The 17,435-nt window shown below is 38.5% G+C and overlaps 1 protein-coding gene across 2 annotated transcripts; it reads right to left on the bottom strand.

Moving 5' to 3' along the window:
- Positions 1 to 1,407: 1,407 nt before the first annotated feature.
- LOC129923808 (uncharacterized) lies at positions 1,408 to 15,879 on the bottom strand. Of its 2 annotated transcripts, XM_056016550.1 has the most exons (9): positions 15,766 to 15,879; positions 13,844 to 13,935; positions 13,224 to 13,384; positions 11,012 to 11,258; positions 9,435 to 9,710; positions 7,046 to 7,198; positions 6,138 to 6,167; positions 3,382 to 3,433; positions 1,408 to 1,553 (listed from the first exon to the last, which is right to left on the bottom strand). In XM_056016550.1, exons 1-8 carry the CDS (start codon positions 15,774 to 15,776, stop codon positions 3,390 to 3,392), a joined length of 1,014 nt encoding a protein of 337 aa, XP_055872525.1. In that variant the 5' UTR covers positions 15,777 to 15,879; the 3' UTR covers positions 1,408 to 1,553; positions 3,382 to 3,389. The 2 variants fall into 2 exon arrangements, with proteins under 2 accessions (XP_055872525.1, XP_055872526.1); XM_056016551.1 differs by lacking the exon at positions 6,138 to 6,167.
- Positions 15,880 to 17,435: the final 1,556 nt, after the last annotated feature.

The raw sequence follows: 17,435 nt of genomic DNA, 5'->3' as shown, positions 1-17,435 counted from the left end.
CGAACATCCTTTTCCATTTTTTTTATTAGTCTTCAGATTTGATGAGAATCTCTTTCAATGACGTTCTTGAGATAGCGTTTATTCATCGCTTTTACAGTCTTCGACTTACATGGTACTGATCCCTGTAGGAAGGTCTTTACTAGCCCTGAGGACCTTTGCGATACGGCCATACAGTTTTATCTTTTATTTTATTTTTTTTCAGAGTTGTCAGAAATTCTTACTGGGAACCAATTACAATTGTGACGCTGTTTTGAATCTTATCACTTGAAACCTAGTTTCCTTCTTTAGTATCTTCATCTCTTTCCTCGTATCCTCTTCTCTGGTTCTGTAGTTCAGCGTCCGAGATTCCCCATACACCAATGTGGCCATGAGCATACAGCACACCATACTGGTTTAAGTTCCGAGGGAATGAGTATTTTCAACTCTTTTTCTCCTAACTGACGATACCAGCGTTGATTCCACCAGAATGTGGTAAATAATTACGTAGAGAAAACTGCCCTATGTTTAACGTTGGACATCATGCTCTCTCTCCTAATTGACGATACCAGCGTTGATTCCACCAGAATGTGGTAAATAATTACGTAGAGAAAACTGCCCAATGTTTAACGTTAGACATCATGCTCTCTCTCCTAACTGACGATATCAGCGTTGATTCTACCAGAATGTGGTAAATAATTACGGAGAGAGAGAGAGAGAGTTAAAAAATCTGTAGTAGTCTTTTGTTTCTTTCAAGGCCAACAAACTATCAACTAATTGAAACTCTTTTATCACTTTCAAGGCCAACAAACTATCAACTAATTGAAACTCTTTTATCACTTTCAAGGCCAACAAACTATCAACTAATTGAAACTCTTTTATCACTTTCAACGCCAACAAACTATCAACTAATTGAAACTCTTTTATCACTTCCAACGCCAACAAACTATCAACTAATTGAAACTCTTTTATCACTTCCAACGCCAACAAACTATCAACTAATTGAAACTCTTTTATCACTTTCAACGCCAACAAACTATCAACTAATTGAAACTCTTTTATCACTTTCAACGCCAACAAACTATCAACTAATTGAAACTCTTTTATCACTTTCAACGCCAACAAACTATCAACTAATTGAAACTCTTTTATCACTTTCAAGGCCAACAAACTATCAACTAATTGAAACTCTTTTATCACTTTCAACGCCAACAAACTATCAACTAATTGAAACTCTTTTATCACTTTCAACGCCAACAAACTATCAACTAATTGAAACTCTTTTATCACTTTCAACACCAACAAACTATCAACTAATGGAAACTGTTTTATCACTTTCAACGCCAACAAACTATCAACTAATTGAAACTCTTTTATCACAAACACATTGAAATTTAACACTTTTAGTAAAAACAAACATAAAAACGCAAATAGTTGTACACATACATTTTTTTACTTCAAAGATTATTACGTGTATATTCATTACATGATCAGAGGGTATTTCTTTTGTTATAGTATTTCATTCCTAACCACAATCCAGACTTAGGAACACTCGAGTTACATCTTATCTTCCTTATCTGTAGATTTAAAAAAAAGTAAAATCTAGAATAAAACAATTTACTGAAATGACATTTTAAATTATATATTGTTCCGTTGTTAAACAGGAATGGATATTGCCAGTGGTTTCTAAATAGAAATGGATATTGCCAGTGGTTTCTAAATAGGAATGGATATTGCCAGTGATTTCTAAATAGGAATGGATATTGCCAGTGGTTTCTAAATAGGAATGGATACTGGCTGTCATTTTCTCGCTGCTACCTGGCTGACGATAGCGACCAGGTCTCAATGCTCAAAATCTTTAGAGCTACGTGCCTGCACATTTAAAGCGCGGCATCAGATGCTACATTTTGTTAAATACTTAAATTCTCATAATAAATGTCCATTTATAATGTAAAGCAGAAATAAGGCGTGTGTATGTATGTATGTATGTATGTATGTATGTATGTATGTATGTATGTATGTATGTATGTATGTATGTATGTATGTGTGTGTATTTATGTATGTATTTATGTATATATGTATGTATGTATGTATGTATGTTTGTATGTATGTATGTATGTATGTATGTATGTATGTATGTATGTATGTATGTATGTATGAATGTATGTATGTATGTATGTATGTATGTATGTATGTATGTATGTATGTATGAATGTATGTATGTATGAATGTATGTATGTATGTATGTATGTATGTATGTATGTATTTATGTATATATGTATGTATGTATGTATGTTTGTATGTATGTATGAATATATATATATGTATGTGTGTGTGTGTATGTATGTATGTATGTATGTATGTATATATGTATGTATGTGTGTGTGTGTGTGTGTGTGTATGTATGTATGTATGTATGTATGTATGGATGGATGGATGTATGTATATGTGTGTGTGTTTGTATGAATGTATGTCCCTAATAGAAATCAAAACCGTTTGACCAATCTTGATAAAACTTTGCATAAATGTTCCTTGGGTACTAACTGGAACCGTATTGTATGTATAGTAGCCATAAAACAAACTTAAGACCTACTATATAAAAGTATTATTATTTCGTAGATCTTGGCCATGTTTACATGAGACATGTATGTGTGTGTATGTGTATGTATGTGTGTATATATGTATGTGTGTGTGTATTTATGTATGTATTTATGTATATATGTATGTATGTATGTTTGTATGTATGTATGTATGTATGTATGTATGAATGTATGTATGTATGTATGCATGTATGTATGTATGTATGTATGTATGTATGTATGTATGTATGTATGTATGTATGTATATGTGTGTGTGTTTGTATGAGTGTATGTCCCTAATAGAAATCAAAACCTTTTCATCAATCTTGATAACATTTGGCATAAATGTTCCAGGGGTACTAACTGGAACCGTAGTGTATGTATAGTAGCCATAAAACAAACTTAAGATCCCGAAAAAAAAATTGCCTTACTATATGAAAGTATTACTATTTCGTAGATCTTTTCCATGTTTACATGAGACAAGATCAAAAGGATCTAGATGTAATTTTAAGAATTACACTGTAAACAAGTAGTTTTTTTTACTTTTGACACATGAAAATACATAACATCGTACATTGATTTCATTATTTAATAAAATTAGCCTTCAAATTTGTGTTTCAAAAGCATTTCTACATAACTTAGTTCCTTATATCTGCGAATTTAGAAATTCTGACATACTGTATATCCCAATCAGTAAATATTTTTTTTATTTTTTGAGTCTTTGGTGTATACATAGCTTGAATTCATTATTTATTTGAAGTATATTTGTTTAGAAAGCGAACTAACTATACACAATAAATAAATAAACAAAATATCATGCGATCACCTTTGTCCTCATCGAGTGGAATCTGACTTCTTCTTACGGTTTTCATTTTCCACTAGAGACAGAAAAACAAGACCAGAAATATATCACATCATGTTGGTAGGGAAAACAAAACATAAACTTAGAAACTTAACTTCATTGCAATGTAAAACAAAAAAGGATAATGAAATAAACAAAGAACTACAACTGCACACAGGCAACGTAATTCAACTTGTTTCCCTTTTTTTTAAAGAAAATCCCAATCATTGGTGTTGGAAGAAAATGCCCAGGGCTACGCTTTCGAGTCTCAAAGTGGTACCCGGCTGGAAAAGGTCGTTAGAGGTGACGGCTAGGCCAATAAGGTAGTAGAACAAGACCCATGTTGGGGTGCCCTAAGAGCCTTATTCGTTGCAATGGCGGGTTGCGAGGTAGTCCCCAGCAGCCCTTGACATGATCCACACACCATTTTTTCATGGGCCGTTTTATGGCGGACTTTCGCCTGCCTTCTGTGGTACATTGAAGGAACATGTAGGAGTTTCCCCGCTGTGCTCGGTTTTCAGCCTCGTCTCTAGTCATGGGACTCCTGGGATATGGGCCAATTCTTTTCAGAAGCTCTTGGAAAACCTCGATCTACTTCTTCTTCTGTCCTACTTTATCTGATATCAGGCCACCAGGCTTGACTTTTGCTGGTCTCAACGACTTGGCAAATTTCCCGATATCTTTTCGATGACTGATTACAGGTCTTTGTTGCTGTTCTGGAGGGCTGCTTCTGCTGCTGTTGTTGACATTCCTCGAGCCCCCTTCTAGGTAGCCATTATGTAATTTTGCCTGTCTGTTCTGGCACTACGCTTGACATTTCTATCGGTTTCTCTATACTCGCTGCTTTTATTTTTCTTTGTCCTCCGACCTGCTGCCTTCTCTTCTTCTTTCCTGATCTTCTGAAGCGTTTCTGCTGATATCCATTCCTAATGAGTTTATGACTTGGAGGAGTTGCTGTGGCTGAGCGGTAAAGCGATTGGCTTTCCGGGTCCCGGGTTCGAATCCTAGTGAAGACTGGGATTTTTAATTTCGGGATCTTTGGGCGCCTCTGGGTCTACCCAGCTCTAATAGGTACCTGACATTAGTTGGAGAAAAATAAAGGCGGTTGGTTGTTGTGCTGGCCACATGACACCCTCGTTAACCGCGGGCCACAGAAACCGATGATATTTACTTTATCTGCCACATAGATCGCGAGGTCTGGAGGGGAAACTTTACTTTTTTTTTTCTTTTTCTTCAGACCTGCTTTCTTCTCTCTTTCTCCAGCTTCTGGAGCGTTTCTGCCGACATCCATTCCTTGTGTGTGTGTGACTTAGGACATAGTACTTTCAAGGATAGTCATTGTTTCTATAAATGTTTGCTATGTCTAGTCTAGTATCTCCTATTCTAGCAGCATCTTAATAACAGCCGACCGTAGGGATGTCACTTTCATCTGGGTTCCCTCCCATGTTGGCATTGAGGGAAACGAAGCCGCAGACAGAGAAGCAAAGAGAGCCCTAAATCATGCGGTGTCAGTAACACAAATTCCCTACTCGGACCTGAGACAAAGTATTGCCTCTGCCACCTATCGAGAGTGGCAGAACCAATGGGAGGCTGAGACTCACAGTAAACTCAGGCAGATTGTGGCGGATGTCAGGTGGCGGCCCACATCTAAGGGTCTGACAAGGAGTAGTAGCACGACCATGTCCAGACTTAGGATTGGCCACACCTACATCACGCACTCTTTTGTACTGAAGAGAGAGGAGCCCCCACTTTGTGAGTACTGTGACTCTCGCCTCACCGTGGAACATATCCTCGTTGATTGCCCCAGATACCAGGATGTCAGGGCGAAATATTTTAGAGCCACTAATTAAATAACACTATTTGATAATGTCGACCCTGGGAAGGTACTGGGCTTTATCCGGGAAGTGGTGCTATCTACGAAGATCTGATTTATGAATTTGTGAACATGCACTATTTACATTAGATTTTTACCAAATATTTAAATTTTTACTACCTTTACTATTTTAACTGTGAATAGACCTTGATTTTTAATGATATGACTGTATAGAATCTGGCCCTTGCTGTTTAGAGAGAGAGTAGTCCTTAAGGGACTGCAGGCACGACATGGCCTAAATTGTGCCGATGTGCCTCAAATCAAAAATCAAAAAAAAATAAATCAAAATCTAGCAGCATCTTCAGGAAGATGGAACTTGTTTGATAAAATGATCTTGAACTATTCCCGTTTCGCGCTTCTCTTCCATTGACGTCTGCTAGTTTCACTGTGCGCTCAGTCTCACAAAGAGTGCGGACGTCCCATGCACCGATGGTGGTGGTGCTGGTGATGGTGGTGATGATGGTGATGGTGGTGATGGTGGTGGTGATGGTGGTGGTGATGGTGGTGATGGTGGTGGTGGTGACGGTATTGGTGGTGATGGTGGTGTAGGTGGTACTGATGGATACGATGCTTTTCGGCATTCGACTTCCAGATGTCTCTGGCTTTCACCGCTATGCAACACACACCCTTCCAGCTGGGGGTCCATTTTCACTCAGGTACACGACTTCTTTTGATTTGCTGCTTATTGTTTCTGCAGCTGGTGGTTTTTCAGCTCTATATAAAACCATCCTCCTTTTTTCATCCGGGCTGGGCACCATCCTCGGTGGAGTTATCATAGAAAAGGGCATATAAAAATCAGACCTCCACCATAGTAGTAAGTCGTGGTAAACTGACTTAAATTAAATGTTCGTTGTCCCACTGTACGTACCGTAAACGATGTAGGCAGCAAAGCATCCAGCTGTGTCATTATTGGTTGTGCCACAGTTGGTTGTGCCATTGTTGGTAGTGCCATAGTTGGTAGTGCCATAGTTGGTAATAACGATGTTGGTAAAGCCATTTTTTGACGACACAATCGGAAGAGAAAGAAGAAACAAAATGTCAATGTTGAGGAGTAATATTAGTTGAGATTGGAATGCTTCAATTAAGATAACATTCTGGGAGACAAATTTCTCCTCGTATGCTTGGCGTTTTGTTGACGGAGCTCCCAACAGAAGGGTCAGTGAAAAGCTACGGGATAAAATCTTTTCCCAGGTCAAAGGGTTCATAAAAGGGATTTATCTTGAACCTTTCTTGACACCTCGTCGAGGAACTAAAACAGCCACTTATCTTAAGGCAACATAACAGACTCAAGAAACAGTACAAGAAAAACATTCTTAAAATACTTTAAAAAAAAACAACAAAGCTTTTAGGTTTTTTAAAATTTACACACAAAAAAACAAACAAACAAAAAAAAAAAAAAGACCTGAATTCAAACTCATGGCTCACGCCTCTTCAAGCCAACATACTATCCACTCTGCTAATGGGGTGCTTATAGAAGGTTGTAGAGTAGAGTTATGTATTCTTTGTTTCAAATTATAAAGGGGACTAATTCAGCGTATATCACCACTTCAGTCAAGTACAATTTCTTTTCTTTTCCTTGTTCGATAAAACAAACAAAACAACTAATCACTAAAAGTTAATTAACTAATTGGTTAATTTTTTTGTATTCATTCTTGTGTTGTCAGGCAAAAGAAATAACTGTTCAAAATTTCAGCTTGATTCGAGATTTGGTGTCGAAGAAATAACGTGTACAAACTTTTTACTAGTGAGTTGATAGAAGCTTTGTTAAACACTTACCCGAAACCAAGATAACAACGATACCCACAGCGGAAAGTATCATCGTTTTGTTGGCTTCAAACATCTGGACAGGACTTCTCCCTTCATCTTCCGGCTCCTTTATTTGTTGTAATAGATGCAGCAGGCTGGTTTCATTGTAAGGCTGCATTGCACCTGAAAAGCACAAATAGTCCAAAGAATAATGCTGACTAAGAAAGAAACTAAGGGAACTTTTTAGAAAGCTTATATCAGCTCGACAAGTCTTCCTTGGTGCCCCAATGGTCCAACAGACTAAGGCAGGGGTGGGCAACCTTTTCCCATCGAGGGCCGCATTACAAAACTTGTGGGATTGGGGGGCCGCATATATAATAATATAATAATAATAATAATCTTTATTATCCGTAAGGAAATTTGTCTTACAATTTGTGCATTACCAAACACAAAAAAACCTGCTTTTCTCTGTCAAAACACGGGCTTCATCAGTTGTTATACTTGCCATCTTGTTCCAAGCTAGCCCAAGACTTTCAACTCTGTTCTTCAAAGCATAGAATATAATAGTGGCCTGAGTTTCAATTTTTAACTGAATTTTTTTCGAAATATTGCAAATAAAAAATAATCTTCGTTTACTGTAAGCTTTTTTAGAATGACATGTAAAGACAATGTTTCTTTCGCCTCAGAAATTGCAATAATTTATATAGATATTTAAAATTAGCTATTTCTAAAACATTTGTATTTTTGATATGTATTATCTGTGGGCACACCTGATTTCTGTAGGTGTCCGCGGGCCGCATAAAACAGTTCCGCGAGCCGCATGTGGCCCGCGGGCCGTAATTTGTTCACCACTGGACTAAGGGATAGGTAAAGGTAAGGTAAATGGTAGGTAAATATCAGCTCACTTTTGTCTGTCTGTCTCTCTCGCCTTGTCACATGTTTGTCAAATGTAACGCGTGACAGCACACAATAACGGCTGACTAGAAGTAATTCTAGTATTATTAGGTCACATTGAGTGTGCGCGGGAAAATAAAGCCGATTATTCTAGATAACCTTCATAACCTGCATAAACTAGATATTAAGGTCAATGTGGAATTATGGAAAGGCGATAAAACTAACTATCAGTATCGGAAACAATACAGAAAAAAATCGATTCACGCTGCAGACCTGAGGCGTGCCGACGAGCTATTGGTCTACACTGCCCACACGTTGTGACGTTGCAAGTCAGTGTTTCAGCCTTCCATAACAATTGATGTAGGTCTGGGGCTTTTGTGGTCATAGACCGTTGCCACTTTACATATAAATAGCATTCCCAACTTCAAATCACATATTTTGTTCACTTTAAAAAAATTTTCATTTATGGGGGCAAAAAGTAGAAATAGCTAGCTTGTTTTCCCAAGTGTTTATAAGCTTTGTTTTTTTAAAAGGTAGATTGTATGCACTTTTAATCAATGCAGGATTACATTTTTAAAGCCCTTTCGTTTGCAGAACAAATAACTTTGAGTATAGTGGAAATATTAGACTGACTCTAGGACTTCAAAGTTTTATCAGTAATAAAGAAAAGTTGATACGAAGATCAACTTCAACACACTGAAATGTTAGCGCCATTCTTTTTTAGTTGGCAAAAGTAAAGTTCAGTTTCCGATGGTATGGAGCAGCGGTTCTCAACCTTTTAAGCTCGGCGACCCCTTCTTACAATCCCCCACTCTGCCGCGACCCCCCCCCCCCTCAGACACACATACAGCAATAGAAGGGTAGACAAAACGTTCGCTTAGTGCGTTATCGCTAGGCGGTGTTGTCGTTACCAGGGGTCACTGGTTCGAGCCTTGGTCGGCGCAGTCCCTTATTTTCGTCGCATTTAATTCACTACTTCCTCTCATTTAAAACCTTGGTCCCTGGTGCTGCTGTTCATTTCTGCTTAATGTATCATCATTTGTTTCAGCACCTAGCTTCACCACTTCTATTTCTATATTCAGTTTTTAGGTCTTTGACATCAAGCGTTTTGTGAACAGCTCAATAAGTAAAAGTTTAAAATAAGTAAAGGGCGGCACTAACCCACCATACAGTGCTCACCAGTACTCCCTAATCGTTAACCCGCCCCTGAAACTTTTATTCAGCCTAATTTCTTTAATAACAGTAATTTTCTCCTTCAGACCTTGTGATCAAATGATATAAAAGTCATTGGTTACTCTGGCCTACGTTAAACGAGGGTGTCGTGTGGTCAGCTCATCGACCAATCACATTTGCTCTTCCCCAACTAATGTCAGGTACCCTTTTAGAGATGAGCGCAGAGATTCCCGAAATTTAAAATCCCAGTCTTTTCATGGATTCGAACCCGGAACCTCCGGTTTGGAAGCCAAGCGCTTTACCGCTCAGCCACCGTGCCATGCTTCTTTTATAATACATTGACCGTTTTTACCTCGAATTTTGCACTGAACGAAGCCGCTTCTGCCACAATCGTCATGATAGGACAACACGAGTAGAGAGTGGCCTTCAGGTATTAGAATCATCATATAGAAACACTCTGTGCCCACGTGTTCGTGATTCTCTGAATGATACCTCATCGCAATAGAGGGACGGCGTAGACCTTTCACGCAGAACAGGATACTGTGCTGACTCTCTACCGGGAAAGTGTGGGAACAGACGTCTAAGTCTGTCCTTACCCCATCCAACTTCAAGTGGACACTCGGGTTAGCTGGGGAAAAAACAACACACAAAATAATGGCGGGAAAAAGTGCGAAATAATAAAAAAAAAACTTACAACAAACTTAGAATTACTAAATAATTAATTTTCTGACTGGTTACTTTTTAGCGGCCTCCTAAGGGGAATAGATGCTATTAGTTTTGTGTTGTCTGTCTGTCCGTCCGTCCGCCAGTCCGTCTCGTTTAGGTCTCGTAAACTAGAAAAGATATTTAAAATCCAAAATCATCATATTATTGACCTTTCAAAGTTCTGAAGCAACGGCTTCTTTTTTCTTTTCTGAAAGCGAAAAAACTTATTTAAAAAATCAACTATGTAAGCAGTTTTATCATAAAAATACACCATTTTTACAACTATTCTCTAATAATAGTAACAAACACAGGAGGCTATTTAATAATGGAGAAGTCCATTTACTTAACACATTGATGCAAACAGTTTTAGATTTTTTGTCAAAAAAAAAAAAAAACTTTTTTACCAATGTATTGCTTAGTTAAATAAGTTCGTCATACTAACTACTACATTTGCACAAAAAAAATTTACTTTTTTAAAGAGGAAAAAATCTATTTAATATGCATATAAGTGGAACAACATTTAAAACAACATTTAATAAGTAGATTATCGCGTGAACTGCATCATGACCTGCAATGGAGCAACGACGAAATTAATTTTTGCATAGAAATGTTTAATGTTTTTTTTTGTATACTTAAGCCTTTGAATAAGAGATTGACCCTTTACAAAACAATTAGATCAATTATATAATCATTATATGACATCAGTTAGGCCAGGTTCACATCTAATTTTTTCACTTTCACCTATTCCTTGGTCTGCTGGACCGTTGGGGTACCACATAAGATCGGTCAACCTTCTTTCTCCATTCATCTCTGTCATTTGATTTTGATAGAATTACGTTCTGATATTCTTTCTGAAACCTGCCTTTTTACCTGCCTGGGTAGACCACTTCGGAGGCCGATTTCGAGTTTGTGTTTTCACACAAACTGTCTTTGTAACCTTGTTTTTTTTTTTATTTATTGATTCATGTCTAGTCTATGTCAATGAATAATTGTGCGAAGTTTCAGCTTGACCCGAGAAAAGGTGTGGGAGAAATAACATGTACACACTTTTTACCAGACAGACGGACATCGCAAAAAAAAAAGCTTTTGAAATAAGACTTCATAATTTTGTTTGAAATTTATATATTTTAAAAGCAATTCTATTATTTATTTTGTTGTTGAAAAATTGTATTAAAAATGGGTAATAATTATATTATATATCGGAATATAGCCTTTAAGACTTACGCGCCAATGTCACATTGGGGAAAGGAAGAAACTTTCTCACGTTGTGCAGAAGAGAGCTCGTGCTTCTAACTTCCAGCCAAATGCCGAGCTGGCTTCTGTGGGTGAGATCGTCATGCACGGATTGATTAGCTCGAAACTTGTCCTTGATGGTCAGTAGGTACGCTGAAGGCGCCTTCTTAACACAGATACACTTACTGTTTGGGTGGTGACCAGCCTCACACTCGAGGCTAACCTTGATAGCACACACCTACACAGATGTACACTGCCAGTGGTTAATATGTATTAATATGTTAATATGTACTTAATATGTATGTTTATATGTTACTATGTATTTAAGATAACGGATACCAGATACTTAAGTTCTTCTAAGAGTCCTGATACAGTCCCAGCTGAGATGGGCAGAATGGAAGACCGCCGCATCACTAGACGACTCCTACATGGCCATTAAGGGAAGGAAAGCGCTTACAACGTGGGCGAAGAAAACGCTTTAGGGACACCCTCAAAGCTTCTCTGAAAGTCTTCAGCATCGACCCATGCCACCTGTGAGACAGAAGCACATGACAGAGCATCATGGCGTCGCGCTGTGAAAACTGGCACACAAATTGCTGAGGAAAATAGAACAGCGCTGGCAGAAGAAAAGCGCCAGAGAAGAAAGGCAAGGCCAGTGACACTAGCTCTAGCTGGAATAACCTGCCCAGTGTGCAGCCTAACATTCCGGCAGGTCTCACATAGCCACATGAAGAGGCACAAAACCCCAGTGCAAAGCCCTCAGCCTCCTGGAGGACAAAGTGGTCATCATCGAACTAAGATGGACGAACTATATAAGATAACGTAGAAAAGGCTTATAATTAGTTTAGAATTTACATAAATTAAATGCTGACAAACTGAATCACGTATGCATCCAGAAAAAAAAAGCCACGTGGGTCAGTGGGCAGTCCGACAGTAGGAGACACCATACAATAGTATGATGTTAAGGGACATAACACAACCAAAATCTAACATCTAATGGACAAAGAAAAGTATTATTCATTCCCCCTCCTCACACAACAAAGTATAAAAAAGTAAAGTTTCCCCTTCAGACCTATGGGGCAGATGATGTAAAGGTCATCTGTTTCTGAGGCCCAAGGCTAACGAGGGTGTCACGTGGCCAGCACACCGACGAACCGCTTTTACTTTTCCTCAACTACTGTCAGGTACCCATTAGAGCTGGCTAGACTCAGAGGCGCAAAAAGGTCCCGTACTTAAAAATCCCAGTCTTCACCAGGATTCGAACCCAGGTCCCCGGTTCGGAAGCCAAGCGCTTTACCGATCAACCACCGCAGTCTCCAAAATTTATGTTATGTTAAAGTATTAGTTTGTTACTTATATTCAAGTTCTGCATCAGGAAAGTAGTGTCCCTACAACGGACGAGCTCTACGACTGAGTATCAACAAAATCTTTAGTAGACCGTGTGATCTTTTCAAATCTTGGCAGTCTCCTGACTTAGAAAGAGAATGTAAAGTATGTGCCTGTAATTTAAACTAAAAAGAATTGCTACCAAAGTTCCACAACTTATAAGTGGAGACGGCGGTAATAGAAGGTGGTCGTTTGTGGGATGGCAAACATATGATCCCTACCCTCACTGGGCCAGCAAGTGACCTGATACTACTCACCTAGCTGGGTCAGCAAGTGACCTGATACTACTCACCTCGCTGGGCCAGCAAGTGACCTGATACTACTCACCTCGCTGGGCTAGCAAGTGACCTGATACTACTCACCTCCCTGGGCCTGCAAGTGACCTGATACTACTCACCTCCCTGGGCCAGCAAGTGACCTGATACTACTCACCTCGCTGGGCCAGTAAGTGACCTGATACTACTCACCTCGCTGGGCCAGCAAGTGACCTGATACTACTCACCTCCCTGGGCCAGCAAGTGACCTGATACTACTCACCTCCCTGGGCCAGCAAGTGACCTGATACTACTCACCTCCCTGGGCCTGCAAGTGACCTGATACTACTCACCTCGCTGGGCCAGCAAGTGACCTGATACTACTCACCTCGCTGGGCCAGCAAGTGACCTGATACTACTCACCTCCCTGGGCCAGCAAGTGACCTGATACTACTCACCTCGCTGGGCCAGCAAGTGACCTGATACTACTCACCTCCCTGGGTCAGCAAGTGACCTGATACTACTTACCTCCCTGGGTCAGCAAGTGACCTGATACTACTCACCTCGCTGCCATCTTGCAGTAAGACGATCACGTCCTCAAATGCGAGCAGGTTTGTGGGATAGATGTTTAGGGTCACAATGACCAGATACACGTCCAGGTCGGGGACAACATGTGTACGCCTGCACAGGTTACTGGTGTACACGTTGGTCAAGGAAAAAGTCACTGCGATATATGAATAGTGGAAAAATCATTCTTTTCTAAAGCATATGAATGTAAAAAAATGTATACTCATTGACACCGTTTTTGTGTAAATTGCAAAATACTATTTTTTCCCCATATTTTACAATACCAACATTAGGCCACCATAAACATACCCTAAAGGGCCTACTGCGCTAAACTCGAGCTAGACTGTACGATGCTTATGGAAATCATTCAATGTCTTTTGCTTTTCTATTTCATTTGGGGCCACCCTATTCACTTCGTCTAAGGGTCCCCTATCACATAAGGCCAGCCCTGCTGAATGGTTCAAATCTTCCCTTGCAAAAGCCCTGGAAAGATACCAACCTGTTATGAGTTATGCGCGCTGTTCTGCTATGGAGCTGAATTAAAGTGTCTAGTATTAAATGTTTACAAAGAAATAAAAGTTTTATGAGAATCAGCAGCCGCAATATGAAGACTAACCGTTCCATGCTCCGTTCTTTTCCCTTAGAGCATTCGGTAAACAGAGGTGTAGATGTATGCAGAAGTGAAACAAAGCTGTGACAATCACTTTACTGCAAGAGTGAACAGGAAAAAAAGTAAGAAAAATAAGTTATTTTTAAACAAAGTTCTACTCTATGAAGCTGTGATAGTGTGCCATGATATCAAATTCATATCAAATCCTGAAATACTTCACGTTTACAAGAAATCTTTCAGTCTCTCGTAGCACAACCATTAATCTAGAATTTAGATCTCGTCTATTATTTTAAATTTGGATCTAGTGACATTCTAGTCCAGTGGTTCTCAACCTCTGGGTCGCGACCCCCTTGGGGGTCTATTGACGATTTGCCAGGGGGTAGCCCAAGACCATCGAAAATATGGATTGTTATTGTCTACTTTTCTATTGTTGTATGTGTGTGTAGGGGTGGGGGTCGCGGCAGAGTGGGGGATTGTAAAAAGGGCTCGCCGAGCCTTAAAGATTGAGAACCGCTGTTAAATCTAGTCTGTTATTCGCATTTAGGTCTAGTCTATTACTTTACAATTAGATCCAGTCTATTACTTTACATTTAGATCTATTCTATTACTTTACATTTAGATCTAGTCAATTTTTTACATTTATATATTTCAAAACATTCTTGGAGCTTTGTTATGGAGTGTGTATGTATGTGTGTGTGTTTCCTCCAAGGTGACGGTTTTTGTCGAAGATGTCATCCATTTTAAATAATTTGACATCTAGTCTCTTAGATCTAGGTCTATACATTACAAGGTCTAGATCTAGACTAGAACTAGAGCATGAGCCTACAACGTTACATTGTCTAGATCTAGAACTAGATGTGGTTATTATCTTATAAGTTACAGACGTTCTTTTAAAACAAAAGTTATTACATCCATTTTATCTTATCTTATAAAATACAAATATTACTTCAAAAACGATGATTACGTCCTACGAGCGTTCCTACGTCAATCTAGTCATGCATGTTAACCAATGACCTAAATTCTGCTAAGTCACTGGCTAGCTCAGGCAACCCATTCCATGCTCTAATAGCACTGGAGAAGAAGGAGTATTTGTATATATTCATCCTAGCCTATGGAACGAGAAATATGAGTTTATCTTTGTGTCTTTCTGAGTATTTTTCAGGTTTTGTATTTGTAAATATAGATTATGGTTCAGTGTTCTATGTAGAATTGCTAATTTACTTTTAAATCCTCTATCCTGAAAGGTTTCTAAATTTAGTGATTTAATTTTATCGTATATGTTATATCTTATTACATTTAGAGACGTTACTAAAGGCTACTCTATTTAAATGAGAATATTCAATTGTTATAAACTCTTTTTTACCTTCTTATCTTATACAATACAGACGTTACTATAAAAAAGAAGATGACTACGTCATACGCGTCATTTAGTCATGCATATCAACCAATGATCTAAATTCTGCCAAGTCACTGGTTTTTCTGGCTAGCTCAGGCAACCCATTCCATACTCTAATAGCACTAGGGAAGAAGGAGTATTTGTACAAATTTGTCCTAGCATATGGAACGAGGAATGTACCTTTATCTTTGTGTCTCTCTGAGTATTTTATTAAATTTATGTCCAGTTTCTTAATGTTGTCTTGAGTTGAGGGGTCCCAAACTAAGGATGCATATTCTATTATTGGCCTAACCAAGGTTAAATAGCATTTTAGTTTTATTTTCTAATTTGATTTGTAAACCCTAAAGCTTTGATTAGTTTTTTATTTGTTTCATAAATATGAGGATACTATAATAGTTTTTCAACTATAAAGACACCTAGGTATTTTGCGTTTTTAGTACGTGTTAATTTAAATCTTAAAAACTCACGAATTGTGAAGGTTCTACCGAATACTAAAACAATAGAATGAAATTTAACTTAATAATAAATATACCTTAGTAACATTTTGGTGTGGATTAGTCATTATTTCTAGATCTAGATAGCCAAGGCGTCAAAATAAATAAAAACATTACAGGCTGAAGGTAGCCTGTATCTTTGGGATTCATTCTTGGTGTTAAATGATGCGAGGCTAGTTTGCGGGTTTTCTTTTCTTTTGCGCCTGTCTACGGCAAAGGCTGTACTTGGGTCTCATTCATGAAATCTCTCCAGTCTACAGCTGCCTCTTTCTGACCAACGGCTTTGTCTGCATGAGGTATAGAAAAATAGGAAGCAGGTTGGGCATTAGTGACAGACCCTGTATAATTACACCCTTCTTTCTACACCGGGCGTACCTGCAGTCCTGGGCTCTTCCTTTATGCTTGCTCTTCATGTGGATCTGCCCAGTGCTTCTTTCTCCCAAATGTTGGTGTCGATTCTGAAGAGCTTCGTGTCGCGCTTGCATACATCAGTGTATCTTAAACCACTACCGGTACCTGCAGTTCTCCTGACTTCTATTAGATCTCCATGCAATATTATCTTGTAAGAGTCGACCTGAAGCTGGTTTAGTATCAATCATTGTTATAATTTACTAGATTATTTCCCTTGCTTATGTATGAGGTACTCGGGGTGGATTACTTGTGTGTGTTAGAATATTTTTACAGAGGTTATTTCAACTCTGTCTGGTAAAAAGTTTGTACACATGTTATTTCTCATACACCCAGTCTCAGATCAGGTTGAAACTTTGCACATTTATTCAATGGCATAGACAAGACACGAATCAATAAAATAATATAACCAATTAGTTTATTATTTTCATGTAATTAATTATTTTTGTTTGATACCAACAAGAGAAACTAATCCTTCCGTTTTTAAAGATATGGCTAAATATATAGGATTTGGTCCCACTATATAATTGTACACATCATTTCCCCCACACCTATTCTCGGATCAAGTTGAAACTTTGCACAATAATAGTAACACCAATCAATAAAAAAAAAATTAATCAAATAGTTAATTGATTATTGCCAAGTTAATTTTTATTTGATTGCGAATAAGAGAAATAATTTCTACATTATTGAGTTAAAAGTAGGTAGTGACGTCGCAGGTCAGTATTCAGGCCTTCTTTAACGAATGGTCTCGCCGGTAGGGAGGACCCTTCGTGACTGACTGACTGACTGGACTACTAGAGATGTATTGACTGCATGATTTGCTAAAGCGTCTCATAGTTTTAAAGAGTTAAATAACATGTATAACTATGCCAGTAGGTCGACTTCCACAGGACATCCTGTATGGCGATCTAATAGAAGGCAGGAGAGCCGCTGGTCGTCCACTTTTACGTTATACGGATGTATGCAAACGCGACATGAAGCTCTTCAAAATCGACACTGGCAACTGGGAAGAGGTGACGCTGGACAGATCCACATGGAGAGAGAGCGTAAAGGAAGGGTCACAGATTGCAGATGTCAGACACAACAGAAGCAGAAAGAAGGGTGAAAATGCAACGGCGCCTGGTGATCACATATGCCCATCCTGCGATCGCAGCTGTGTATCAAAGATTGGCCTCTTTAGTCACACAAGAAGTTGCAAAGGGAAAAGATCGTCTCTCAAGACGTAAAATGCCACAGAATATATATATATATATATATATATATATATATATATATATATATATATATATATATAACA

Source organism: Biomphalaria glabrata, chromosome 17 (genome assembly GCF_947242115.1).
Source record: "Biomphalaria glabrata chromosome 17, xgBioGlab47.1, whole genome shotgun sequence".
In the NCBI taxonomy this organism is placed as follows: Eukaryota; Metazoa; Mollusca; class Gastropoda; family Planorbidae; genus Biomphalaria; species Biomphalaria glabrata.
Note: the sequence above shows the minus strand (reverse complement) of the source record. Positions and strands in the feature narration are given on the sequence as shown.